General features: G+C 35.7%; 3 protein-coding genes and 1 pseudogene across 5 annotated transcripts; 3 read left to right on the top strand and 1 right to left on the bottom strand.

Annotated features, from left to right (window-relative positions):
* Nucleotides 1-1,782: 1,782 nt before the first annotated feature.
* On the bottom strand, nucleotides 1,783-9,273 carry LOC112706645 (outer envelope protein 80, chloroplastic-like; annotated as a pseudogene).
* A 250-nt stretch (nucleotides 9,274-9,523) lies between these two features.
* LOC112706646 (uncharacterized) lies at nucleotides 9,524-12,137 on the top strand. Of its 2 annotated transcripts, none has more exons than XM_025758061.3 (3): nucleotides 9,524-9,695; nucleotides 10,001-11,532; nucleotides 11,776-12,137. In XM_025758061.3, exon 2 carries the CDS (start codon nucleotides 10,168-10,170, stop codon nucleotides 11,488-11,490), a length of 1,323 nt encoding a protein of 440 aa, XP_025613846.1. In that variant the 5' UTR covers nucleotides 9,524-9,695; nucleotides 10,001-10,167; the 3' UTR covers nucleotides 11,491-11,532; nucleotides 11,776-12,137. The 2 variants fall into 2 exon arrangements, with proteins under 2 accessions (XP_025613846.1, XP_025613847.1); XM_025758062.2 differs by having other exon boundaries at nucleotides 9,566-9,695; nucleotides 10,077-11,532.
* Nucleotides 12,138-12,353: 216 nt separating this feature from the next.
* LOC112706648 (ADP,ATP carrier protein 1, mitochondrial) lies at nucleotides 12,354-14,967 on the top strand. 2 transcript variants are annotated; one of them, XM_025758065.3, is made up of 4 exons: nucleotides 12,354-12,838; nucleotides 13,085-13,578; nucleotides 13,669-14,031; nucleotides 14,497-14,967. In XM_025758065.3, exons 2-4 carry the CDS (start codon nucleotides 13,138-13,140, stop codon nucleotides 14,791-14,793), a joined length of 1,101 nt encoding a protein of 366 aa, XP_025613850.1. In that variant the 5' UTR covers nucleotides 12,354-12,838; nucleotides 13,085-13,137; the 3' UTR covers nucleotides 14,794-14,967. The 2 variants fall into 2 exon arrangements, with proteins under 2 accessions (XP_025613850.1, XP_025613851.1); XM_025758066.3 differs by having other exon boundaries at nucleotides 12,401-12,838; nucleotides 13,088-13,578.
* A 6,461-nt stretch (nucleotides 14,968-21,428) lies between these two features.
* On the top strand, nucleotides 21,429-24,792 carry LOC112706650 (uncharacterized). Its single transcript, XM_025758071.3, has one exon. It carries the CDS (start codon nucleotides 21,509-21,511, stop codon nucleotides 24,497-24,499), a length of 2,991 nt encoding a protein of 996 aa, XP_025613856.1. The 5' UTR covers nucleotides 21,429-21,508; the 3' UTR covers nucleotides 24,500-24,792.
* Nucleotides 24,793-25,060: the final 268 nt, after the last annotated feature.

A 25,060-nucleotide genomic window follows, 5' to 3' on the forward strand; every position in this document is an offset into this window, starting at 1 on the left:
AATATTATATCTAAATATATTGATAAGTCAAAGAAAGAAACAGAAGGAGTAATGTTATTGTAATGCTAGAGAATAAAAAAAGTCCAAATTTATCTTATTTAATATTTATTAATTTTAGTAATAATTAATAAATAAATGTTAAATAAAATAAATTTTAATTATTTTTAGTTAATTTTTTTGTTATCAAATATCTATTATAATTGTTATTTTATAAATGCGATGGTAAGGGAGAAGATTAATTTGTGGGTGAGTGAGTTGGAGTGTGAAGGGTGTGTGAGTGTTGATGAAGTTCAAATGACAGGAATTGGCAATCATGTAGACGTGACAGAGAGGGCTAGGCAACATGAATGATGATGGGTCAATGTGTTGAGAGAGAAGTCTATGGTGTTGTGGTGAATGGTGCAGAAGAAATTACTGCAAGGCCTTGAGGAGTATTTTGCTTTTCTGAATAATGCATGGTGGACAAGGACAGTGACAAGGGGAGCTGAAAGACCTTGTCATAATCATTGCTCATGTTTACATACACTTGCAATTATTGTTATTGTTTTTTTACCCTCAACTCATGCTGGGAGAGTTTCACAATTTAAGTGCCTAGCTACACCTTTCTAATTTTGTTCAACGTCAGACACGTATATGTCATATTTTCATTATTGCACCACCTTAGACCTTAGTTATTTTATTTTATTCTTAGATCTTAAAAATACTAAACTAATGAGAATTGTTTAATTATGTTGATACAATTGATGAGAGATGCATAGTTGAGAGGAGGCTAAGAAGCACCATGTCTTTTTTGTGCAAGAACAAATGAACAATGTTACAACTTACAATGGTGGGCTACGAGCTTTCCAAGGTTATGTTTAGTTAGGAATCACCCAACTTTCTTATTTTGGTTTTTTGTCATTACTCACTCGCAAGTTGCAAATTCTCTTTGCTTGTCTATGTTGGTGATTGCCAAGTAAATGTCGTGCACAGTTTACTAGAGTCTCAATATTTGTTGAGCACAAGTAGTCTACTCACGTGACATGGTAGAAATAGTGGGCCACATGCATTAAAAATTCAAATTAATCTTTATGTATTCTCTTTCTTCCCAAAGTAGACATGTATAAGCTGGCCCATACAACTTAGGAGCTATGAATATGATGACCCTACACATTGGTGATTGGCCTACCAGATAAAGTTAGTAAGTATGCAATTTAATTGATTATATAATGTGAGAACCCAGCCATGTTTGGATGAGAACCATGTCTCAAACTTCTCAATAATTCAGGAGCTTCCCCCCAAAACTCAGAAAGCATAATGGAGGGATTTGGGGAGTGAAAGTGACAGAGATGGAGAAGTTAATATACGGAGGGAAGTAGTGTGTGTGATATTCTTTTTAGTTTTAGCATCATGGATATTGAACAGTAAAAGGATCCCCACATAAATTAATAGAGTTGTACTTTGTTATTGGTTATGGGATTGAGTTCGCTAACACAAACTGTCAGCATTTACTGTCCTGACACTTCCGCGGAGTTTGCCATCTTCCTTGTCGGATTGGGTATCTCAACTCATTCACATTCTTTTGTTTATGTTTGTCGGCAACCCTTATTATATTGTAGCCACCCAAACACAAATCATAAACAATTTTAATCTTATTTTTACTCGATAACTCTCAATTTAATGTTCTTAGCTTGAGAAATTAGTACCCCCTTTTTTCTTCCTCCATTGTCGTACGTAGGAGAAGTGCAGAACATTTATCTGGCTCCATAAAGTAAACAAAGTTGTACACGAAACCCTCTTCAATTTAGCCAACTACCATCTTCATTGGTTCTCTACAATGTCCTTTCACGTGTTCCAATTGGAACGTAGACTCAGTGCCAGTGTAGCAGCAGATTTCAACGCATAAACATAGGAAACCCAGATCAACCATTTCGTCTGAGCAATACAAAACGCTTTCACTGCCTTTCTTTTTTACCAAAAAATGATACACTATGCAAGCTAAGAATTGGATAAATGAAACAATTAAGAGGTGCTTGTTAAGAATTGTTCATGGGAAGAATGTTCAGTTTCTGTAGCCAACTCCGAAGTGAAACCTCTTGTCTTTCTTGTCATTAAAGGCATACTCAAGGCGCAAAGGACCCAAAGGTGAATCCACACGGATGCCAAACCCACACCCGCATCCGCTTCCAGGCTTGAACCTTGCACCGGCAGGGTCACCTAATACAAAACCAGAACTCCATTGAATATGTCTCTAGTTGAAGCAAGGCAAGAATAAACATCATTGCCATATATTTAGTGGCTACTATTTAAAATTTGGTTCAAGACACATGGCAGGTTGAATCTTTCTATTAAAATTAGAAGGATGGTGGCATTCATGTTCACTGGGTAATCTCCAAAATATCATCTCGTGTAATATAAATAAATAAATAAAAGCAAACAAAAGAAATCAGGACCTACCAGGGACACTTGGGCCTGTTCCAAAATCAGTTCCGTAGTCAGAAAATAGAACACCTTCTACCGGCCCAAACTACAAACAGTGTAAGCATCAGTGAGTCAGTTGGCCAAATATTAAAAAAAGAATCAGTGAGTCAACTATTCCCCAACTATACAATTTAGGAAATCAAATGCATGCACCCACGTGCACACTGCACAGGCACAAAGCTTCCACGATCACACAACCACGTGTACACTCCAACTCAACTCTTATAATTTATAAGATGCATGCTATGATGCCTATATATATTTGCCTAACTTACTAAAATGAGATAAAATTTAATATTTAAATTAAAAAATATAAAAGTAAATTATTTTTTAATATTTAAAACTTACCATAAAAGGTAACTTCGGCAATTTCGACACCGAAGTTACAGGCACCAAAGAATTGGCCAATCCCATCAGTATTCCCTTTGGAACATTATCATCTATTAACAATGGTTTTGTTTCCTATTTCGAATTTTACACTGAAACATTTAAAGGATTCCTAAAGATGGTGCATGCCATGAAAATCAGGATAAGCACAAGAAGCTTAATTCATTGGGCAAGAAAAAGCTTGATGATGTACCATTGGGAAAGAAATTTCTCCAGAGCCAATAACATATGATCTACCGGAGCCCACTGCACCTTCATCATAGCCTCTCACACTGTTTGTTCCACCAATTGCAAATGCTTCATAGGGAGGGAAATTTCCCATCACATGACCACCAGAAACACTAGCACAAAACAGTTTTAAGTCGGGAAAACAAATGAGATTTGTCATTCTGCTTTGATATAAAGAACAAAGCATTCATCCTCCTTTTGATGAGAAAGGTAGGAATCGTACCTTAAGTTAAGGCGAGCAGGACCTATCTCAATGCCCTTCCTAGCCCGTGCATTCACCCTAGTAAAGGATAGCCATTCAGGCAAAACAGGAAGCCCCTGCTCCATGTTAAGGGCAAACTGCAAAACAAGAAAAAAATCATGAATCATAGAACACAAAATTAAAAAATGAAGAACCATAGTATGCATTACAAACCATAGAAGATCCATGGTCACCCGAACCAGTGTAAACAGTCTCAACTTTAGCCAGCAATGTGTCGTCATAATTATTGCCACTACAAAGAAAAAATTGATAGAATTAAAAACCACCACAGAAAATCATCGTAGCTATACTTCAAAACGTGTTGCATGCACTCCGATTACAACCTTGCAGTAAGAGGACTGCTGTATTGATCCTTGATGATAGGAACCCCTTTGTCATCACGGACTCCAGCATGCTGGTTTAACACACCATAAAAGGAAAAATTAGAGTCAAATAACACAAACTAGACAATGAATTAGAAATGACAATATTACTACTCATGTAAACAGCTAAAAAAAGGTTGTCAATGAAGCACCTGGAAAAGAAGTCCTGCCGTGCCACTCCATTTTGGTCTGATTGGTCGACTAAACTCTATACCACCTGTGATGCGGCCAATGGTCAGGATAATGTTGCCATCCCGATCACCATGAACCATTGTCCCAGGTGTTCTTGAATTCTAAACAGAAAATAAATGAATATAAGAACACAGTCTATTTTTTCTTTATCATCAAAATCAGTCTTTGGTATAAGACAAATGAAACTTTGGGCTACCTGAATCATTATTGTTCTGGATGTTCGTTTATCATCTCCTTGAATCCAAGGGTCTGTGTAATTTATACGAAAAATTGAGTCAATCTGACCCCTCTCTAAGGAAATGTTTAGTTTCTGGTTTCTCCCAAAAACATTCCTATGAGAATAGGCAAAGCTGCAAGAGAATAAAAATAGATTTTACTGGACATCAAAGTGTAAACCAGTCATAGTCAGACCATAACATACAATATGAAAATATACACCGAAGCAAAAACAATTTTACTCTGTTCACAAGGGGAAGAACATACATAGGCATAACAAACTGAGATAAGCTAGCAGGAAGATGTTAATATCCACTAAATTTCTATATGGCCTAATTTCTGTTGTCTGCAAAAAATAGAGGAGAGTAATCTACTTTTAGCTTCAAGTGCCATGTTTAAACATTTACAAGTGTCATAAACAATAGATAGTAGTATATGCATATATGGAGCAACCAGCACAGCTATATAATCAAAAAGATAGTTTTGATTGCATGTAAGGAACTGCAGATGTTGATTGATAACATAGAAGGAGAGCATAAGATGCCAAAAGACGAAATATTAACTCATAACTTAATCTATCAGACAGAAATATCAGCTCACCTTCCAATGAGTCCATTCAGTGTACCAGCTGTAATCCTGCAGGCACAAATAGTTTAATAAGCAAACGGAAAAGTTAAGTTGATTTCTCCTGCTGTTTTAGAATAACAATTATACCATCTTAAGTGTGTTTCACCATTATGGAGTTGTACAAAAGGATGTACTCAAGTGTGTATATATCCATAAAATAAAATACAACAAGGTATTGTCCTTTCACTTTCACGAAATTTTAAAGTAATGCAGTTTACAGTCATTTATAAAATTACAAGTGAGATTAGGAAATGTCATCAAGTCTCGAGGTTGTCAAAGTAATTTATGCAACTTTATATGAATTTCATTAAAACAAATATTTGAAGTGGTCTCACTTACCCACTTGATATTCCACCACCAGCAGAAAATCCCCCACTAGGACGTTAGACCACATTCATCACCATATCAACCTTCCCTGTATCTGTAGCATGCCAAAAGGGGGAAAATATTTTAGATATTACCATGCATCTAATCGGGGAAGGAACTAAAGACATTAAAAAAGATAATCTCAATTCTTTAAAAGTATATACATTTCACTATTTCCACCTTAACAGCAAGAACTGAGGTGCAGTTATAAGTTGATAATGCACAAAAAGAAATACTTGGAAAACAATTAAGTCAATTGTAGAACCCTGCAACTCTCAACTCCTGTTTTAGCACTATTACTGAAGGAATAACTTCTATTTTCAACAATGGAATAACATCCTTTTTCTATTTCTGGCCTTCTAGTAATTTTGACACTTTTTAATTTTGAAATGGGGATGAGTGGTGTAATGCGGCATTATTGGGGAGTATGGTGTTTGACGCCGTTGTGATGACAGGAGCACACAAATCAGACCCTCCGATTTGCGTACTAAATCCACGTGTCGTGCATGCAGCTTCCCCAGTCTACCCGTGATCTCTCTCCCATCCCTTCGCCATACACTCCAAACCCACCCACACAACACAAACCCCACATACTCTCCTCTCTTCTGTGTTCTTCAAATTCATCTTCCATTCGAAGTGCAGTAGCAGCAGCCAAAAAAAATTTAATAATGCCTAAAAGACCCAAAATAAAAGGCCTTGATCATCCTGAGCTTCACATTGTTAATTATCTCATTCATCCTAATTATGTAAATTATTATTATTATTAAATGTTTTGATTTGGTAAAAATAATAGTGACAATATTAGAGATTAATGTTTTTATAATGCTTAAATGATAGTTAATATTGTTAACAATGTGATCTATGGAATTGTTAGAGATGTATTCCATTATTTAGTTAATAAATGTTACCGAGATAGGAAATATAATTTTAGAGTATTTAGTAATCATTATTAGAATTATATTTTAGATATATTAAAATTTTATTAATTAGAGTTAGAAGCTAATTGTGAAATTTATGTAAATAAATTTTGAATACTTTTTAGCAATTAATGAGTTAATTGTTATTATAAATATATTAGTTATGTGTAATGAAAATTAGATATTTTTAAATTTTATTATTTTAATAATTAATTAACTGTTGTTAAATATTTAATTAGTAATTAATTAATTGTTGTTGAATATTTAATTAATATATATTATTAGCCGTACGTAAAACTGTAAGTTAACAAATAATTGAATTTAGTGTAAATTTATTATTATTAATAAATTTAGTGTTAAATATTAATATAGTGATATTAGAGTTATTTAGATACTTTTTAAGATTTTTGGTTATATAATTAGTTAGTTATTTTAATTCATTAATTATTATTATAAATACATAAGTTTAGATATTAGAAAATATATTTAAAAATTTGATTTTGTTATCATTATAATACAATAAACATATTAATTAAATATCCTAGAACAATTAATTAATTACTAATTAAATATCTAACAACAGTTACTTAATTATTAAAATTTAAAAATATTTATTTTTCATTACTCATAACTAATATATTTATAATAACAATTAAATCATTAATTACTCAAAAATATTAAACATTTATTTTACAGAAATTTCACAATTAGCTTCTAACACTAATTAATAAAATTTAAATATATCTAAAATATAAATTCTAATAATTATTACTAAATACACTAAAAATATATTTTCTACCTCAATAACATTTATTAACTAAATAAAGGAACACATCTCTAAGAATTCCACAGATCACATTGTTAACAATATTAACTATCATTTAATCATTATAAACAACATTAATCTCTAATATTGTCACTGTTATTTTCACTAAATAAAAAATTTAATAATCATAACTTACATAATTAAGATGACTGAGATACTTAACAATGTGAAGCTCACCTCTTTTATTTTGGGTCTTCTGGGCATTATTAATTTGTTTTTGGCTGCTGCTGCACTTCAGATGGAAGAAGATGAATCTGAAGAAAACAGAACAGAGGAGAGTATGTGGAGTTTGTATTGTGTGGGTGGGGTTGGAGTATATGGCGAAAGGGATGGGTGAGAAAGAGTATACTGGGGGCAGCTGCATGCATGACACGCTCCGATTTGTGTACCTTAATCGGACCGTCCGATTACTGAACCATCAATTCGGACCATCCGATTTGTGTGTTCCTGTCATCACAACGACATCAAACACCATATTCCCCAAAAGATTATACTACAATTTGGCAATATTTCTTACAAACTATTCAACTTATCTTAAAGCACATTTTTAACATTTAGGCATTACCTGCTGGTTGAGGAATAATGCTAACATCCTCCATTATCCCCATAGTTAGTACAGTCTCCACATCTCTTTTTCCCTGAAGCATGCTGTAAACCTGGAATACTATTAATTATTATCCAAAATGCTTATTTAAGAATGGAAATTCGAGAAGACATGTTTTGCCAAAGACTACGAAATCATAGGTAAGATCAGAATTCCCCCCTCAATGGACAATCCAAAAACCATTGAATAGAGCAGAGAATGCTGACCATAAGCTTGATAAATCAATGCTATAATTAGCTTATTTATATTGGGAAAACATATTTATTTGGCCTGTATCACAGTTTTGCACAAAATTTCCAAGCACCCAGTATTAGGTTAAGTAAGTACCTGCCCCTTCTTGGTTGTAATTTGCCTCAGTATTGTTTCTGGTTTTGTCTTCCCTATAGTGGGCTCACCTCTACAGATAGGAAAACACATTACTAACAGAAATGCACTATGTTTTTTGTGTTCTGATCAATTTGAAAGAAGGTGCTTACGTCTTCCTGTCCAGACACCGTATGGAGATATTGTTGACCTCAGCCTCTGACACTTGCAATCTCAGAATACCCCCCGAGAGAATCTCAACTGCTGAAACCTACAAAAATTATCAAGGCAGCAAACAAAAAGAAGATGAAAAATGCCAATGGTAACACTGGTCAGAGCATAAACCTAGCAAAGTTGAAGCATATAAGTATGATAGTATGGGCAACTACGACAGTGGATACATGAAATGGCTCCACATTCTGGGTTGTGACTCAACTATAAGCAGGAAGTTCTTATTATTAAAGCCTAAAGTCAAGTCTGAACAAAAGTTAAGGGTAATTTTACCATAGCAAATAGACCACGCTCCATGTACCAGCCATTGATAGAAGAAATTGCTTCATCCAGGCGCCTCAGGTTGATAACTTTTCCTGTACAACATTAATATGTAAATTTGAATACATTGAAAAATCATGTACAACAAGAAATGCGAAACAAACCATAACAAGTTACCATATCCATCTCGAAAGGAATCCTCTAAGAACTTAGCCGGAAGAACATTAGCTCCGTCACACACCAACCCTTTGAACTCTTGATTTGGTTCTACCTTATTCCACAAGAAAGCCATTACCAACAGAGTAATTTAACATAAAAAAATTTAAAAGCATCCATCGGAACAGAATGCAGATAAACATTAATTCTCACATTGCAAGAACAAAGAAGAGTATCGCCGAATGCCTAATACCTGAAACACCAATCGGATACCATCGCGCGTGTCAACGGCAACGGGCATGCAGGAACAGAAGTAGCCACTGTTGATGATGCGATGCACATCTTCTTGTACCTCACGCACCGTAAGAGCCGAGTTCGCTCGACATGCTTTGAGTGCTTGCAGCGCCTCCGCCTCAAGGTTCTTCCTCTGGAGCTCCTCGCCGTCCTTATTCCGAACCAGCACCTCGCTGATCAGAACCCTCTCTTCGCTCTGTCGAACCGAAGCAGGAGAAGAAGACGAAGAAATCCCCTTGAGCTGACTTTCCTGCGGCTGAGTCGAATCGGCAAGTGACAGCGAAGCGGAGCAGAGAATCGGAGAGGACGGTCTCCTTTGGCCGGTGAGGGAGAGCGTGGCGCAGCATAGGAGTACGGAACGAGTCAACTCGTTAGAGTGAGAGTTGAAGGAGCGAACGAGTTGAGCGATGTGAGAACGCGCGGTTTCCAAGGGGCATAGGGGTTTGGGAGGAGGTGGGATTCTAATCGAGGAAGAAATGACGCGAACGTCGTCGTTTCGAGGCATTCTCATACAGATTCCGTTTTGAGACTCAGCTACAGCCAAGAGCCGCAGCTCACTCTTCTTCCTTCTTCTTCACTTCACCACTGACGATGAACGGAAATCGTTATTTTTTTTGTTAGGATACGAGTTATTGGGCCGAGTATGGACTCCGGCCCATTTAACCCAAATTAAGCGCTTCTGTAAATTGTTCCATTTCATGGCCCATTTAACATTTAAATACTGGTTATTATATGAGCATTGAAGGTAGCAACAATTAATTGGAATTGACATTAAAATTAAAATTAATTTATTAATTGACTTTTAACTGTTAAGTGTGTGTTTGGATTACCGTTTACAAAAGAGGAGTTTGGGTCAAAAACTTAAAAGTCTAAAAAATGTTTATGCATCTAAATGAAATAGTGAAACTGGGCTCATAAGTTGGTCCCCTCTTCGCCTTCGTTTCTCTGACTCGGTTTGGTTTGCAACACTGTGCCACTGAGCGTGGTCACAGGTCATTGCAAGGTAAGTTCAACATAGTAAGATCTGTTTACCTCATGTCCTATGTTGTCTAATGCTCTTCAAACTAATGCTTACTAACTTTGTCTTGGGATTTTCGATTTGCACTAGGAATGAATCTCTTCTTATATCTTGTTGACCTTGCATGTCCCAAACACCAAGCTACTTATGATTTCTACGCTTAATGTCTCTGTGTTTTTTTCTTTTCTTTTCTTTTCGTTTTGATGTGTTGATTCTTGATTGTATGTTCCCCCCCCCCCCCCCTCTTGAGATTCTGCGATGCGTATGAAGATTGATAAGTTTTTTTTCAGGTTTATGTTGGTCACTGTCATGCTTAGTCAGCTGGTGATAAACACTGTTCTGATTGATAATCACAATCCATTTCAGATTTCAGCTTGTGTTCTTGCCTTGTACTGTACAAAATTGGAAATAGGGATCCCAAGCTTGAGAATTAGGGTTTGGTGATTGTGTTCCAGGGATGAATAGTTCTGGTTTGGGAGGTAGTTTTTTAGGTGGTCCTGGTGGGGGTATCTTGGACCTCGAAGTGCCATTTCATAGACACCAACAACAATCCCAGATGGGTCATCCGTCGGTGACGGGACAGCATCACTTGAATATGAGGACTGATCTGGAAAATGATCACCCAATTGGCCTCATGGAACTCAAAGGGTCGAATGCGGGGGTGAATTTTGGTAAAGGAAAGGGAATTGCTTCTTCTAATCCTGCCAATAGTAATGATTTGAGCGATGATGACGATGCGGAAGATGGGAATTGCGAGAATTTTGATGGTGGGAAGAGCAAAAAGGGGTCTCCTTGGCAGCGAATGAAGTGGACAGACAATGTGGTTCAGCTTCTTATAGCTGTGGTGAGCTGTGTTGGGGACGATGGCACCATTAATGGCACGGATGGTCATAAAAGGAAATCCGGTGTCTTGCAAAAGAAGGGCAAGTGGAAAACCGTCTCCAAGATAATGATAAGCAAGGGTTGTCATGTGTCCCCGCAGCAGTGCGAGGACAAGTTTAACGACTTAAATAAGAGGTATAAGAGGTTAAATGATATACTTGGAAGGGGAACTTGTTGCCAAGTGGTTGAGAATCCTACACTGATGGATTCGATGCCAAACCTCTCGGCTAAGGCAAAGGATGATGTTAGAAAGATACTGAGCTCAAAACACCTGTTTTATAAGGAGATGTGTGCCTACCATAATGGGCAGAGGATACCAAACTTCCATGATCTTGACTTACAAGGTTATTCTTTGGATCATGGCAGGGACCCCAGAGATAACAATGCCTCTGAGGATGAAGCTGAGGATAACAATGAAAGTGATGATGATGATTTGGATAATGCACATGGGGATGGAGAGAGGGCGGATGAGTTCTGTCATAGAAGAAAATCGAGCGAGGAAGATTTCCATTTTTGGCCACAATCCATTGAGATGGATAAATTTGAAGTTGAAATGGCAAGGGTTTTTCAAGACCCAACGAAGTCAGTGAGGGAACGAAGAGAGTGGATCAAGATAAAGATGTTGCAGCTTCAAGAGCAAAGAGTGAGCTACCAAGTGCAAGCACTTGAACTCGAAAAACAACAATTTAAGTGGTTGAGATACTGCAGCAAGAAGGATAGAGAGCTGGAGAGGCTGAGGTTGGAGAACGAGAGGATGAAATTGGAAAATGAGCGCAGGGTCTTGAAACTGAAGCAGAAAGAGCAGGAAACAGATTTAAGTAGGCCTGAGATGTCCTTAGACCCTGCTTCTCTCGGAATTAATAGACCGCAAGGGAGGGAACATTTCAACTTTAGCTGAAAGCATTGTCTCCCCGGTGTTCATCATCGTTGCCAAAACAATGTATGACATGAAACTCTTGTTTATAATATGTTTCATAGCTTATTATTACGGTTAGATAACATGTCAAATTTTATGAATAGAGTTTGACATGGTAAATAAGTGATATAGTGATAGTCATTGTTCTTGAGATTTCAACTATGTTGAGAATTGAGCTAGCTCAGCAGAACCCTTTTGAATGAGGCACTCATTTAAGAACAAACAAATAATATTGTCAATTTATTTTTCTCATATTACCTTTTGCAGTGCCAAGCCAAGAAGACATCAGAATTGAGAGGATTGAGAATAAACGTTTTCCCAGTATTCCACAACCATGTAATGACTGTGACTCAGAAATGGATGAATGTTTCCTTAAGACACTTGAGCTTTGTTTTGACTTTGTATATTGTCAATACATTTAACATTTTCATGACTTAGTTTTAGGTTCTGTGACTGTATATTTTGTACAGTAAAAGGTTTGGTGTCAACTGTATACAGTAAAAGAATCAGTTACCAATTTTATTTGTATTAGCTTTGCTTTTGTCAAGAAAAATTTCATGAAAGCATGTATCCACTTTCTCATTTCTGTAATTGAACCATGATAATCACGCCATTTTTGTTTTTGTCAACAATGTTTTGGAACATCTAGATGCTTTTTGTTATGTTACGTATGCTGCCAATGTTCCTAATAATATAGTTTTTTATGTTATATGACATGGTCTATGAAACGTATTCAAATTTGTTTTCTCCACCTGGGAAAGGTGTACTATAGATCTTAATCTGCGGAATTAGACTTTTATTAATCTTCAGGGTTTGATAAATGAAATCATTTTATTTTTCTTTCTAAAAACACAAACATAAAATTGGATGTCTAACATCAAAGTAGTTCCATTTTCCAACGTTCTAAAATCTAAAAACAAAGTGAATCCCATTATTATTTCAAGGCTTTATAGTAGATATGATGCAATGAAAGACTAGTCAATGAGAATATTAGATTTTTCCAGGTAACAAAAAATCATTTGGAAAGCGCGTAAGTTGTATCACAGAAAAAAAATGGGGTCAAATATAAACAGGAAAAGAGAAATTTCCATGACAACACCTTTCCAATTTTCTAGGAATATAAACAGGTTTACTTGCGTTTAATTTTTTCAACTTGTTGATTCTTCAACGCAGTAGTTGCGCCTACCAATACCATGCATGCTTGAAAGCACTCATATTTATACGGTTATAAAGGAGCTAATTCTTCATCTAAGCTAAGTAAACGAGAGAAAAGAAAACAAAAAAAAAAAGTGGTGTCTTGTTCAAAATTCCAGAATTCAAGGACATAAAGGTACAATCTCTCTTGTATTCCATGGTTTGACTTCAACTTTTCTGTTTCTTAGTGTATGTTAGAGTTGTTTTATGTGTTCATACATTAAATGGAATTTACATTGAATCTAATAATGAATGAAATATGAGTTGATATGATATTTTACTATTAATATTACAACTACATAACATGTATAATTTCATTGAATTAAAAATTTACAATAGTTCAGAAATAACTCCAGGCACTAACATATATATTCTGGTGCAGCAGTGCAGGTTATTATAGTTTGTTCTAAGAACACTACAATTTACTAAGCAGTGATGGCTGGTAGGAATCATCAGCACCCAACAATGTTGCAAAAGTTTCCTGTTATGCAGCATCAGCAACAATTTCCGTATGGAACCTACTCAAATGGTGGTTTAAAGTATGCTATGACATCATGCAAAGCAAGTTCCTCAAGTGATGTGCATTCTGCAGGTTCAGCAGTGTTTGTCCAATCTCCATCAGAGAAAAACTTTGCAACTTTTGCCACTAATTTTCTCATGGGAGGAGTGTCTGCTGCAGTTTCCAAGACTGCAGTAGCGCCGCTTGAGCGCGCAAAGCTTCTACTCCAAAACCAAGATGAGATGATCAAGGCTGGCAGGCTCTCCGAACCCTACAAAGGCATCGGAGACTGCTTTGCCAGATCGATCCGAGACGAAGGGATCACTTCACTATGGAGAGGGAACACTGTCAATGTTATCCGTTACTTCCCAACACAGGTTATTTTATTTGCCTAATTATTTTCATGTGCTTGAACTTTGTATTGTAATAACTTGTTACACAAGTAATTGTATAAAATTCTGTCACAGGCCTTGAACTTTGCATTTAAAGACTACTTTAAGGTACTATTCAACTTCAATAAGGACAGAGATGGGTACTGGAAGTGGTTTGGAGGTAACTTGTTATCTGGCAGCGCTGCTGGAGCTTCGTCGTCAGTGTTTGTTTATTCGCTGGATTATGCTAGAACTCGGCTTACCAATGATGCCAAGGCTGGTGGACAGAGGCAGTTCAATGGTTTGGTGGATGTTTACAGGAAGACCATTAAATCTGATGGCATTGCTGGCCTCTACCGTGGCTTCAACATTTCTCTTGCCGGAATCATTGTCTACCGGGGCTTGTACTTTGGAATCTATGATTCTGTTAAGCCTGTAATCTTGGTAGGATCATTGCAGGTCAGTCATTACTCCATTACTATCCTTTCCCCTGTTAAGAATTACACTAATGTTACATATGATTCTAGTTCTAGTTCTAGTTATACTATTAATGACCTGTTAGTAATTAGTATAGAATAAAATAATGGTTGCGCTCGATAAACAAAAATTATTTTAATGATTAAGAATAGTATTATTTGAACATAGTTATTATCGTATTCTGTGTCGACATATCATCCATCCATTATTAAATGAAACCAGAGTGTGTACTTACATTAAAAGTCGTACCACGTCTAACGGTGAATAAATCGTAAATATGACGATGACTATTAAAAAAAATTATTTGGGAATTAAAGCCTTATGATGTTTCTTTCAACCTAAAGGCCTACACACCAGAGTTAAATTAAATTAAAAAACTATTTGTATCTGAAATAAGTTACACATACCATGTGTTTGGTTTCATTATTCTTGTTATGGATATTACAGGATAGTTTCATGGCAAGTTTTGCTCTGGGATGGGTTGTTACAAATGCTGCAGCATTTGCCTCCTATCCAATAGACACTGTCCGTAGAAGGATGATGATGACATCAGGAGAAGCCATCAAGTATAAGAGCTCCATAGATGCATTCTCCCAAATTCTGAAGAAGGAAGGTTCAAAATCACTCTTCAAAGGTGCCGGTGCTAACATCCTTCGCGCCATGGCTAGCGCCGGCGTCCTTGCCGGCTATGACAAACTTCAGATTCTTCTCCTGGGAAAGAAGTATAGTTCTGGAGGCTCTTAGAATTCATTATTGTTCTCTACAACAAAAGATGGTGACGAAAATTAAGTAAAACAACCAATTACTCAATTCTTATTAGAATTTGTTTGTGTCAACTTTTAGTAAGTCATTTTGCTTGGCATTGGTTTAAATAACCAATTATTTCTTAAATGGAATACAATTTTCATTACGGATCAATATATATATTGTTAGGTAAATTATATGGTAAAGATGTAAGTTTACAATTTTTTTTTATGGGATGAAGGAGAAATTAAAAAAAATAGGACCTATATTTTGAATAATAATAAAATAATAAAAAATAACTATAAAAGGAATTTATTTTCTCTCTTTATACCACTTCAATATGTATTATAGAATGCGCATGGCCTCTCCTTTTTTTTTGTACCTATGCCATAAATGCTAAATTTTATTTTTTGTCTTTCAGTATTCCAATAACAGTCTTGATGATTTTAACCTAAATAAATAAAAGTAAAAAAATTTAAAGAATAAGCGCTAAATAGTATAGCACATTGCTTATCATTTGACAGCTAATTTTTTTAGTAACGGAAAAAAATTGTGTGTAATTCAATATCATAATTAATTTATGTGTTTTTTTATATAGATTTTATTTTTTTATTTTAAATAATAAATCGGACCAAATTTTCATAATACACAAATAGAATAGTCCAATTTGTCGTGAAATAAAATTTTGTTCGATGTAAAGTAAATTGGAAAGTCCGATTTGTATGTTTAAAAAATTTTTTAATGCTGAAATATAAATCTAATCTTTAGATTTGTATATTTAAAAAAATTTAAAATAAAAAAAACAAATATGAGAGTCCATAAAAAAAATACACTAATTTTCACATTGTTAAAAAACACCAGCTCAACTACAACACAAAAAATAAAAAGCGTCATTTGACATGGTTGCCTAAGAGAAATTACTTTCTTACCATATAGTTATTTTTCTTCCAATTTGGTGTATCACATATGGTGGATCTAAGGATCTTAGTGTGATTAACTTATTATTATATAGAATGTACATTACACTTCAGAAGATAGATAATAATAAATCTTATTCTCATCATGTTTACGCGGAGAGATACAAGGAGGGAACATGTGGATTAGAAGGGAGCATCAATGGTTTCCCCTTAATTAACATTCTAAGTATAGTTATTACAATTTCCTTTGCTGCCCAAACCGACAAACACTGCCAAGCCTGCAATTTTATTTTTCAAGTCACAACATATATACACATACAAAACCCTGCATATATGGTGATTCAAATTAACTAATTAAAAAGTAAACACTATCATTCTCATTACACACACCATGTCATATGTATAATTGATAAAAAGAAGGTTACATGCATCTGCATTCACGGGATAAGTGATGAACAGAAATAAGAAATACTAGCAAATATATAATCATACATTCATAGTTGACTTTGCATTATAGTTTGGTTGTAGGATCCAAAATTAAGAAGAAAAGTTGGTGGATTAAATTTTGAGCAATGCTACATGGCCACAGGGACGAACATACTGGGCTGAGTAGAGGCTTCGACTCCAGTTTTTTAAAAATAATAATAATAATAATAATAATAATAAATTATTAAGTAATAATATTTAAAAAGTAAGTAATTAATGATTTTTAATATCTAAAATGTAAATAATAATATTTAAAAATTTAAAAAAATATTATTATTAATATTTTTTAATTAATCTTTTTTAAATTCTATAAAGTAGATTCTTTTTATTTTTGTGACCGTCCTTCTTGATTCATTTGGTATTAATTCTCTCTATTTTAACTACTACAACTGAGAGATTTTTTTTCAGTTCAGAAACAAGATGAAAGATAAATTTTTTACTAATTATCTTTTAATTATATTAAAAAAAATTACTGAAAAATTTGACACAAATTCTATTATTGATTCGTTAGTAAAAAGTACATACATGTTTTTTGTACTTTAAAATATATTTTCTATCAGTATATTTTTTGTGATACATCTTACATTATATAATTTTTTGTATAATTTTTTAATATTATATATGTTATTGGTCTCCATAATAATATTTCTGGATCCGACCCTGCATGGCCAGTAATAATTTGCACCCATATTTAGTTATTTTACAGATGTTTTACATACAAAATGCGTATAGTTTGTACATATATTTATTAGAGTTTTGCACATATGAATCAATATATTTTACATCCACATTTCTCAGAATTTGTACACATAAATTAATAAAATTTATTTGTTAAAAATAACTTAATATTTGTACTAGCCAATTCATAACAAAAAATACTAAAAAATGCTAGTTTCTAAGAATTTCTCTTAAATTTTATCTGCACATATTATATATGGATTATGCTATGTGTATACCGAAATCAACTATCAAGATTAGTTATCAGTATAAAATATATATTAAAAATAATTTAAACCATACATTTATTTATATACAAATATATTGATGACTAATTTTAGTGGTTGATTTTGGTGTACAAATAGCATTTTTAATTATTATATATATATATATATATATATATATATAGTACAATATCCCTATCCTGTTTTTTCCGTAGATACAATCCCTATAGGCTATGGCTTGTGATTCAAATCTTCATTTAAGATACCAAAACTTAAGAGTGCAGATATAGCAGCTAGCCATTCCTGTATTGAACATTATTCTTTCTAATCTTTATCTAAAAATATTAGGTAGTAGTAGTCTGAAATACTGAAAAATCTTGCAAGTCAAGTAACCAAAAGATTCCAAAAAGTAAGACTCAAATTCATCTCGGGTAGTAGCTATAATTAGTGTTTCTAAAGTTTATAGTTATATACTATGATCATTACCCTTATAAATCAATAATATTTCGTCCATGATGCAATATATAAATCAGTCAAAGTATATAAATCATCTGGTATAGTATATAATATGGCATTGAAATTCTAAACAACATGATCCGAGATAACAATGTATCAGCAACAAATTAGCCCTGCATCACGTCTAAATTAAACAGATTACAACATATACTTTAGTAATTAATTAATGAGATTAGCATGTGCAGTTCTTCCAATTAGATCAACCTCATGTATGGTAGTAAACCTGCACCATATAATTTTATTGAGTTAATTACTGTAATATAGTATATGTAATCACATGACATGAGATATATAAATGGTTCACAAGGTCAACCTTTGAGCAGATGATGAAGAATTAATATAGGTCCTTAATTAATTCCCTTAGCTTATTAGGGGAACATGAAGCGGTAATTATAACAAGCAAGTAAAATTAAATGTTATCAAGTAAACATCTAAATTAATGTTAAAACAAATTTCAAATTGAATACTTTGGTCTAAAATAAATTTTTATTATTCTAAACAAATTCTTAAAAATTACTCTCATTAGATAGATTAGTGATTCTATCATTTTTAGTTAAATTCTTAATATGTATATTAGATAAATAAATTTTTAATAACTTTTATTGTAAAATAATTATTAGGCCTCTAAATTAGCGGAAAAAGAATCAATAATTTGTCTGATAGAAGTACATTTTAATAACTTTGGAGGATATAAATTTATTGGGAGACAAAATGTTTGATTAAAAATTTCTTATAATTAAAAGTTAAAACAACTTGCATTAATAGAACTACAGATTAGGGAAGTAAATGCACTTATTGGGTATTATTTAACTTCAATTCGTACATATACTTATCGGGGATGCTACACATCCATATAACCATATAATCAAGTTGGCCCAACACTAAAAAAATTCAATACTATTAAATAAAACGTGAAATACACGCGCCCAACACACACGAAATTGTCCAATGCTTCTTCTCCCCCACGTTTTCATGCTCGTTTATGCACGGAGCATTTTCTTCTTCTTCGCCTTCTTCTTCGCGTTCCTCCTTCTCCTCCTTTTTCGCGTTCCTTCTTCTTCACGTGTTTTCTCCTTATCGTCATCTTTTGTTGTTGTTGCTGCAGCAGTATTTTTTTGTCTTTTCCTCCTTCTCTCTCTAGTGAAGAAGCAGTAGAAGGTGAGGAAGAAGAGTTTTGAATAGTGTAGAATGAACCGAACACAGTACTCATAATGAACCGAACACAGTATTCATGGTGAACCGAAATCTTAATTATGGTGAACCGAAAATAATACAATTATATACTGAGTGAACGAAACATAATCCATTATATAAAATCAAATTCAAACAGCTTTCTGCAGAATGAACCAAACACAATACTCATGGTGAACCGAACACAGTACTCATGGTGAACCAAACATAGTACTCATGGTGAACCAAAAACAATACAATTGTATAGTACTGAGTGAATGAAACATAATCCATTATATAAAATCAAATTCAAATAACTCTGCCTACAATTTACATATTATCAATTCAATTCAATTCAATTCAAATTAGCAATTGCATTCCATTCAATTCGATTCAAAATTGAATAATCCAAACTTTGTCAGTTTGATTCATTTCAGAAGAGTAATCCAAATCGCTCTCCTGTTTACCAAAAAATTATGAACCCCTAAACACTAAACCCTAAACCCTAAACCCTAAACCCTAAACACTAAAACCAGAACCCTGAACACTGAACCCTGAACCCATAAAACCTAAATCCCTAAAATCCTAAATCCTACACCCTAAAACCTAAACCCTAAACCCTAAACCCTGAACTCTGAACTCTGAACCCTGAACGCTAAACCCTAATCCCTGAACCCTGAACGCTAAATCCTAAATCTTGAACCCGAACCCTGAACTCTGAACCCTAAATGCTAAACCCTAAACCCTACCGTAAACCCTAAACTCCTAAAATCCTAAACACTGAACCCTAAACCCTAGACCCCTAAATCCTAAACCCTCAACCATGAACACAGTGAACCGAAATTAATACACGGGGCGAACCGAAAGTTTGAAACACACTGAACCCCTGTACACTGAACCCTGAACCCATAAACCCTAAACCCTGAAACCCTGTCGTCATTCTTTTGTTGTTGTTGCTGCTGTATTTTTTTATCTTTTCCTCCTTCTCTCTCTGGTGAAGAAGCAGTAGAAGGTGAGGAAGAAGAGTTTTGAATAGTGCAGAATGAACCGAACACAGTACTCATGGTGAACCAAACACAGTACTCATGGTGAACCGAAATCTTAGTTATGGTGAACCAAAATCTTAATTACATTGAAACAATTATATAGTACTTAGGGAAGAAAACAGAACATATTGGTCTAATTTTTGTTAGACTCATTTCTGCAGACCGAACCGAAAACATGAAAGTGATGAACCACCTCTTTAGTACTTACCGAACCGAAAAGTTACTCACATTTACTCAGAGTTACTCACAATTACTCACAGTTACGTATTATCAATTTAGTTGAATTCAATTAAAATGTAGATAACCTCAGTCTATTCAATTCATTTCAAATAAAATTAGAAATTTCATTCCATTAAATTCGATTCAGAATTCAATAATCCAAACCTCATCAAATTGATGCATTTGAAAAGAATCATCAAAATCGTACTCATTCAAATGATTTGAAGTTGATTCATTCATTGTTTCAATTCAAAAGTGCAAATCGAAGGAGAAAACGAAGAAGAAGATGAACGACGAAGATAATTACGTTGAATCAATTCATATCCATAATGCAGAGAAGAAAAACGCAAAAGAGGAGAACGACGAATTTAATTAGGTTGAAGAAGAAGAAGAACGCAAAAGAGGTTTACATTATATGAAAAAGTTTACGTTAAAAAACGTTGATAACGCAAAATAAGGATTCGTTATATAAGTTATAAGAGGCGCGTGTAAAACAAACGGGGTGTGGGGCGTAGAGTGAAAGCTAGTTGGATACCATCCATGTAATTTTTACATGGATGTAGAGCTTTTTTGTATACTTATTATTCCTTGATGATCATTGATATAATTATTTAATAATCACCTCATTTGAGAATTAATAAAACTAAATTAACTATCTCATAAAATAAAATTTATTCTCCAATTAGGATATATAATATTAGAATTTAGATCATTAATATGAATTAATAACATTTTTTATATTATAATTTTTTGTATAGAATTAGATACTTAATATGTAAAATTATGAGATTAATGCTAGATTAATTATATAAATGTTATTCTCTATGAAAGTATAAATATAGTTTTAAAATATATGCTTATTTCTATGTTATTGTAAAGATAACATAATAATTTTATATGAAACTATTCTTTTAGAATTTGAATATTCTAAATTTTAAATTTTACTTTTGAGAGTAAAGTATGATCTTTTATTTTTTATTTTATAAGTGAGACCAAGAAAAAATATAAGAGAGAAATTATTCAAAAATAAAATATCACACTTTACCCTATAAAATAAAAATTTAAAATTTAGAGAATTCAAATTTATTCTTTTATATATTTATAATAAATTTGATCCGATCTAACAATGCCGTTGACATGTCCATAATATAGTCATTGACTTTAATTTGTTCATATAGCCCACAATTGTCGGAAATATAAAATGCCTTTAAATATTAAAAACACATGGTAATATATATTTTAAGTCTTGAATTCCAGACTGTTGATGCATTTACAAAAGGAATAGTCTCATGCATGATTGAAGGGCAACAGTATATAAAGGGTAGCAAGCATGCAAACTTTGTGAACCAAGCATAGATCATTAGGGTCTCTAGGAAAAGAGAGTACTAATAAAGATCTGAGGCTACACAAGAAACCAAATATGGGAACTTTCTCAGGGTCGAGGCAATGGCCTCGACTCATCTACTTAGTGGCATTTTGCCTACTTGCAATTAGTGTCATTGCTAAGCCTGATGATGAAGATCATGATAGGAAACCTTTCCCTCATGAAAAACATAAAAAAGAGCACGAATTACCTCCAAAGCATGAAGAACATCCACACCATCATCATCATAAACGACATCCACATGAACATAAATCTCCACCACCTCCACCTTATGGTTACAAATCACCGCCTCCACCAATCTATTCTCCACCACCTCCATATGTTTATAAATCTCCTCCTCCACCAGTTCATTCTCCGCCTCCTCCAGTGCATTCACCTCCACCACCATATATCTACAAGTCTCCTCCACCATCAAATCACTCACCGCCTCCACCGTATGTATATAAATCACCTCCTCCACCAGTTCACTCTCCGCCGCCACCATATGTTTATAAATCTCCACCTCCTCCAGTTCACTCACCGCCTCCACCGTATGTTTACAAATCACCTCCTCCTCCTGTTCACTCACCTCCTCCACCAGTCAACTCTCCGCCCCCACCATATGTTTATAAATCTCCACCTCCTCCAGTTCACTCACCTCCTCCACCATACGTTTATAAATCTCCACCTCCTCCAGTTCATTCTCCGCCTCCACCAGTTCGTTCACCGCCTCCACCGTACGTTTACAAATCACCTCCTCCTCCTGTTCACTCACCTCCTCCACCAGTCCACTCTCCACCACCACCATATGTTTATAAATCTCCACCTCCTCCAGTTCACTCTCCGCCTCCACCAGTTCATTCACCTCCTCCACCAGTCCACTCTCCGCCTCCACCGTACGTTTATAAATCCCCACCTCCTCCAGTTCACTCACCGCCTCCACCCTATGTTTATAAATCTCCACCTCCTCCTGTTCACTCTCCGCCTCCACCAGTTCACTCACCGCCTCCACCGTATGTTTACAAATCACCTCCTCCACCAGTCCACTCTCCGCCCCCACCATATGTTTATAAATCTCCACCTCCTCCAGTTCACTCACCGCCTCCACCGTACGTTTACAAATCACCTCCTCCTCCTGTTCACTCACCTCCTCCACCAGTCCACTCTCCGCCACCACCATATGTTTATAAATCTCCACCTCCTCCAGTACACTCACCGTCTCCACCGTACGTTTACAAATCACCTCCTCCTCCTGTTCACTCACCTCCTCCACCGTACGTTTACAAATCACCTCCTCCTCCTGTTCACTCACCTCCTCCACCAGTCCACTCTCCACCCCCACCATATGTTTATAAATCTCCACCTCCTCCAGTTCACTCACCGCCTCCACCAATTCACTCACCGCCTCCACCATATGTTTACAAATCACCTCCTCCTCCTGTTCACTCACCTCCTCCACCAGTCCACTCTCCGCCCCCACCATACGTTTATAAATCTCCACCTCCTCCAGTCCACTCTCCGCCTCCACCGTACGTTTACAAATCACCTCCTCCACCAGTCCACTCTCCACCCCCACCATATGTTTATAAATCTCCACCTCCTCCAGTTCACTCTCCGCCTCCACCAATTCACTCACCGCCTCCACCATATGTTTACAAATCACCTCCTCTACCAGTCCACTCTCCGCCCCCACCATATGTTTATAAATCTCCACCTCCTCCAGTTCACTCTCCGCCTCCACCGTACGTTTACAAATCACCTCCTCCTCCGGTTCACTCACCCCCTCCACCAGTCCATTCACCTCCACCACCATATATCTACAAGTCTCCTCCTCCACCTGTTCACTCTCCGCCTCCACCGTATGCTTACAAATCGCCTCATTCACCAATCCATTCTCCGCCCCCTCCATATGTATATAAATCTCCTCCTTCACCAGTTCACTCTCCACCTCCTCCAATACATTCACCTCCACCACCATATATCTACAAGTCTCCTCCACCACCAATTCACTCACCGCCTCCACCGTACGTTTACAAATCACCTCCTCCTCCAGTTCACTCACCCCGTCCACCAGTCCATTCCCCGCTTCCACCGTACGTTTACAAATCACCTCCTCCACCAATTCACTCGCCTCCACCACCATATATCTATAAGTCTCCTCCTCCACCTGTTCACTCGCCGCCTCCACCGTATGTTTACAAATCACCTCCTCCACCAATCCACTCCCCACCCCCTCCATATGTCTATAAATCTCCTCCCCCACCAGTTCATTCTCCGCCTCCTCCAGTGCATTCACCTCCACCACCATATATTTACAAGTCTCCTCCACCACCAATTCACTCACCGCCTCCACCATACGTTTACAAATCACCTCCTCCACCAGTCCATTCCCCACCCCCACCATATACTTATAAATCTCCACCTCCTATAGTTCACTCTCCGCCTCCACCAGTCCATTCACCACCCCCCCCATATGTTTACAAATCACCTCCTCCACCAGTCCACTCTCCGCCTCCTCCAGTCCATTCACTTCCACCACCATATGTTTACAAATCACCTCCTCCACCAATCCACTCTCCTCCCCCACCATATGTCTATAAATCTCCTCCTCCACCAGTTCACTCTCCGCCTCCTTCTCCATCTGTCCACTCCCCGCCACCACCATATGCCTATAAGTCTCCCCCTCCTCCTGTCCACTCACCACCTCCACCAGTCCATTCACCCCCGCCACCATATATTTACAAGTCTCCTCCTCCATCAGTTCACTCACCGCCTCCACCGTATGTTTACAAATCACCCCCTCCTCCATATCACACACCGTCACCACTAATTCACTCACCACCACCTCCATATATCTATAAGTCTCCACCACCTCCAGTGCACTCACCACCTCCACCATATATCTATAAATCCCCACCTCCTCTAGCCCACTCACCTCCACCACCCCACGTATATGTTTATCCGCTGCAGTCACCTCCACCTCCTCATGTTCCCAATCATCCACCATACCTCTATAACTCACCCCCACCTCCTCCAAAAGGCTATTAAGCTTGCTTTTAATTATAAGCTATCTTAAATTGCTTCAGTATTATTATGGCATGCATGTGTTGCGGTTAGGAACTATAACTTCATTAATAACAGGGGTTATACGATCTACACTAAAGGAAATTGTCTTTAAATGTAACCTTCTTATGTATACTTTTTATTCAGAAGTTTGTTCTGCTCTAACAATGTTCAACCATTGTCATTCGCTTATGTTAAGTATCCATTTACTTATTTGCATGATATTCTTATGTAATTTGTGAGGTGCTACTTCGAAATAAATACTTTATTTGACATTATATTTCTTTTGTTAAAGAATTATGAATTGAGTCTTGTCATCCTTACATTAATATATGAAATGTTGCAAATTTGGAATATAAAGCTAACCACTCACCTCTCTCCAAAACGATGTCTCAATCTCCTATTTAACAGAGAAAAATGTTAAATAACCAATATTAGCTAATTGAATCGGAAGTAAACAATTAAATCCCACGTGAACGTACAAAATTTTTTGGAGTATTATTATTTATAAAGCTTTATAAAATATAACATTCTCTAAATTAAGCA

The sequence above is a fragment of the Arachis hypogaea genome, chromosome 8 (assembly GCF_003086295.3).
Source record: "Arachis hypogaea cultivar Tifrunner chromosome 8, arahy.Tifrunner.gnm2.J5K5, whole genome shotgun sequence".
NCBI classification, from domain to species: Eukaryota; Viridiplantae; Streptophyta; class Magnoliopsida; order Fabales; family Fabaceae; genus Arachis; species Arachis hypogaea.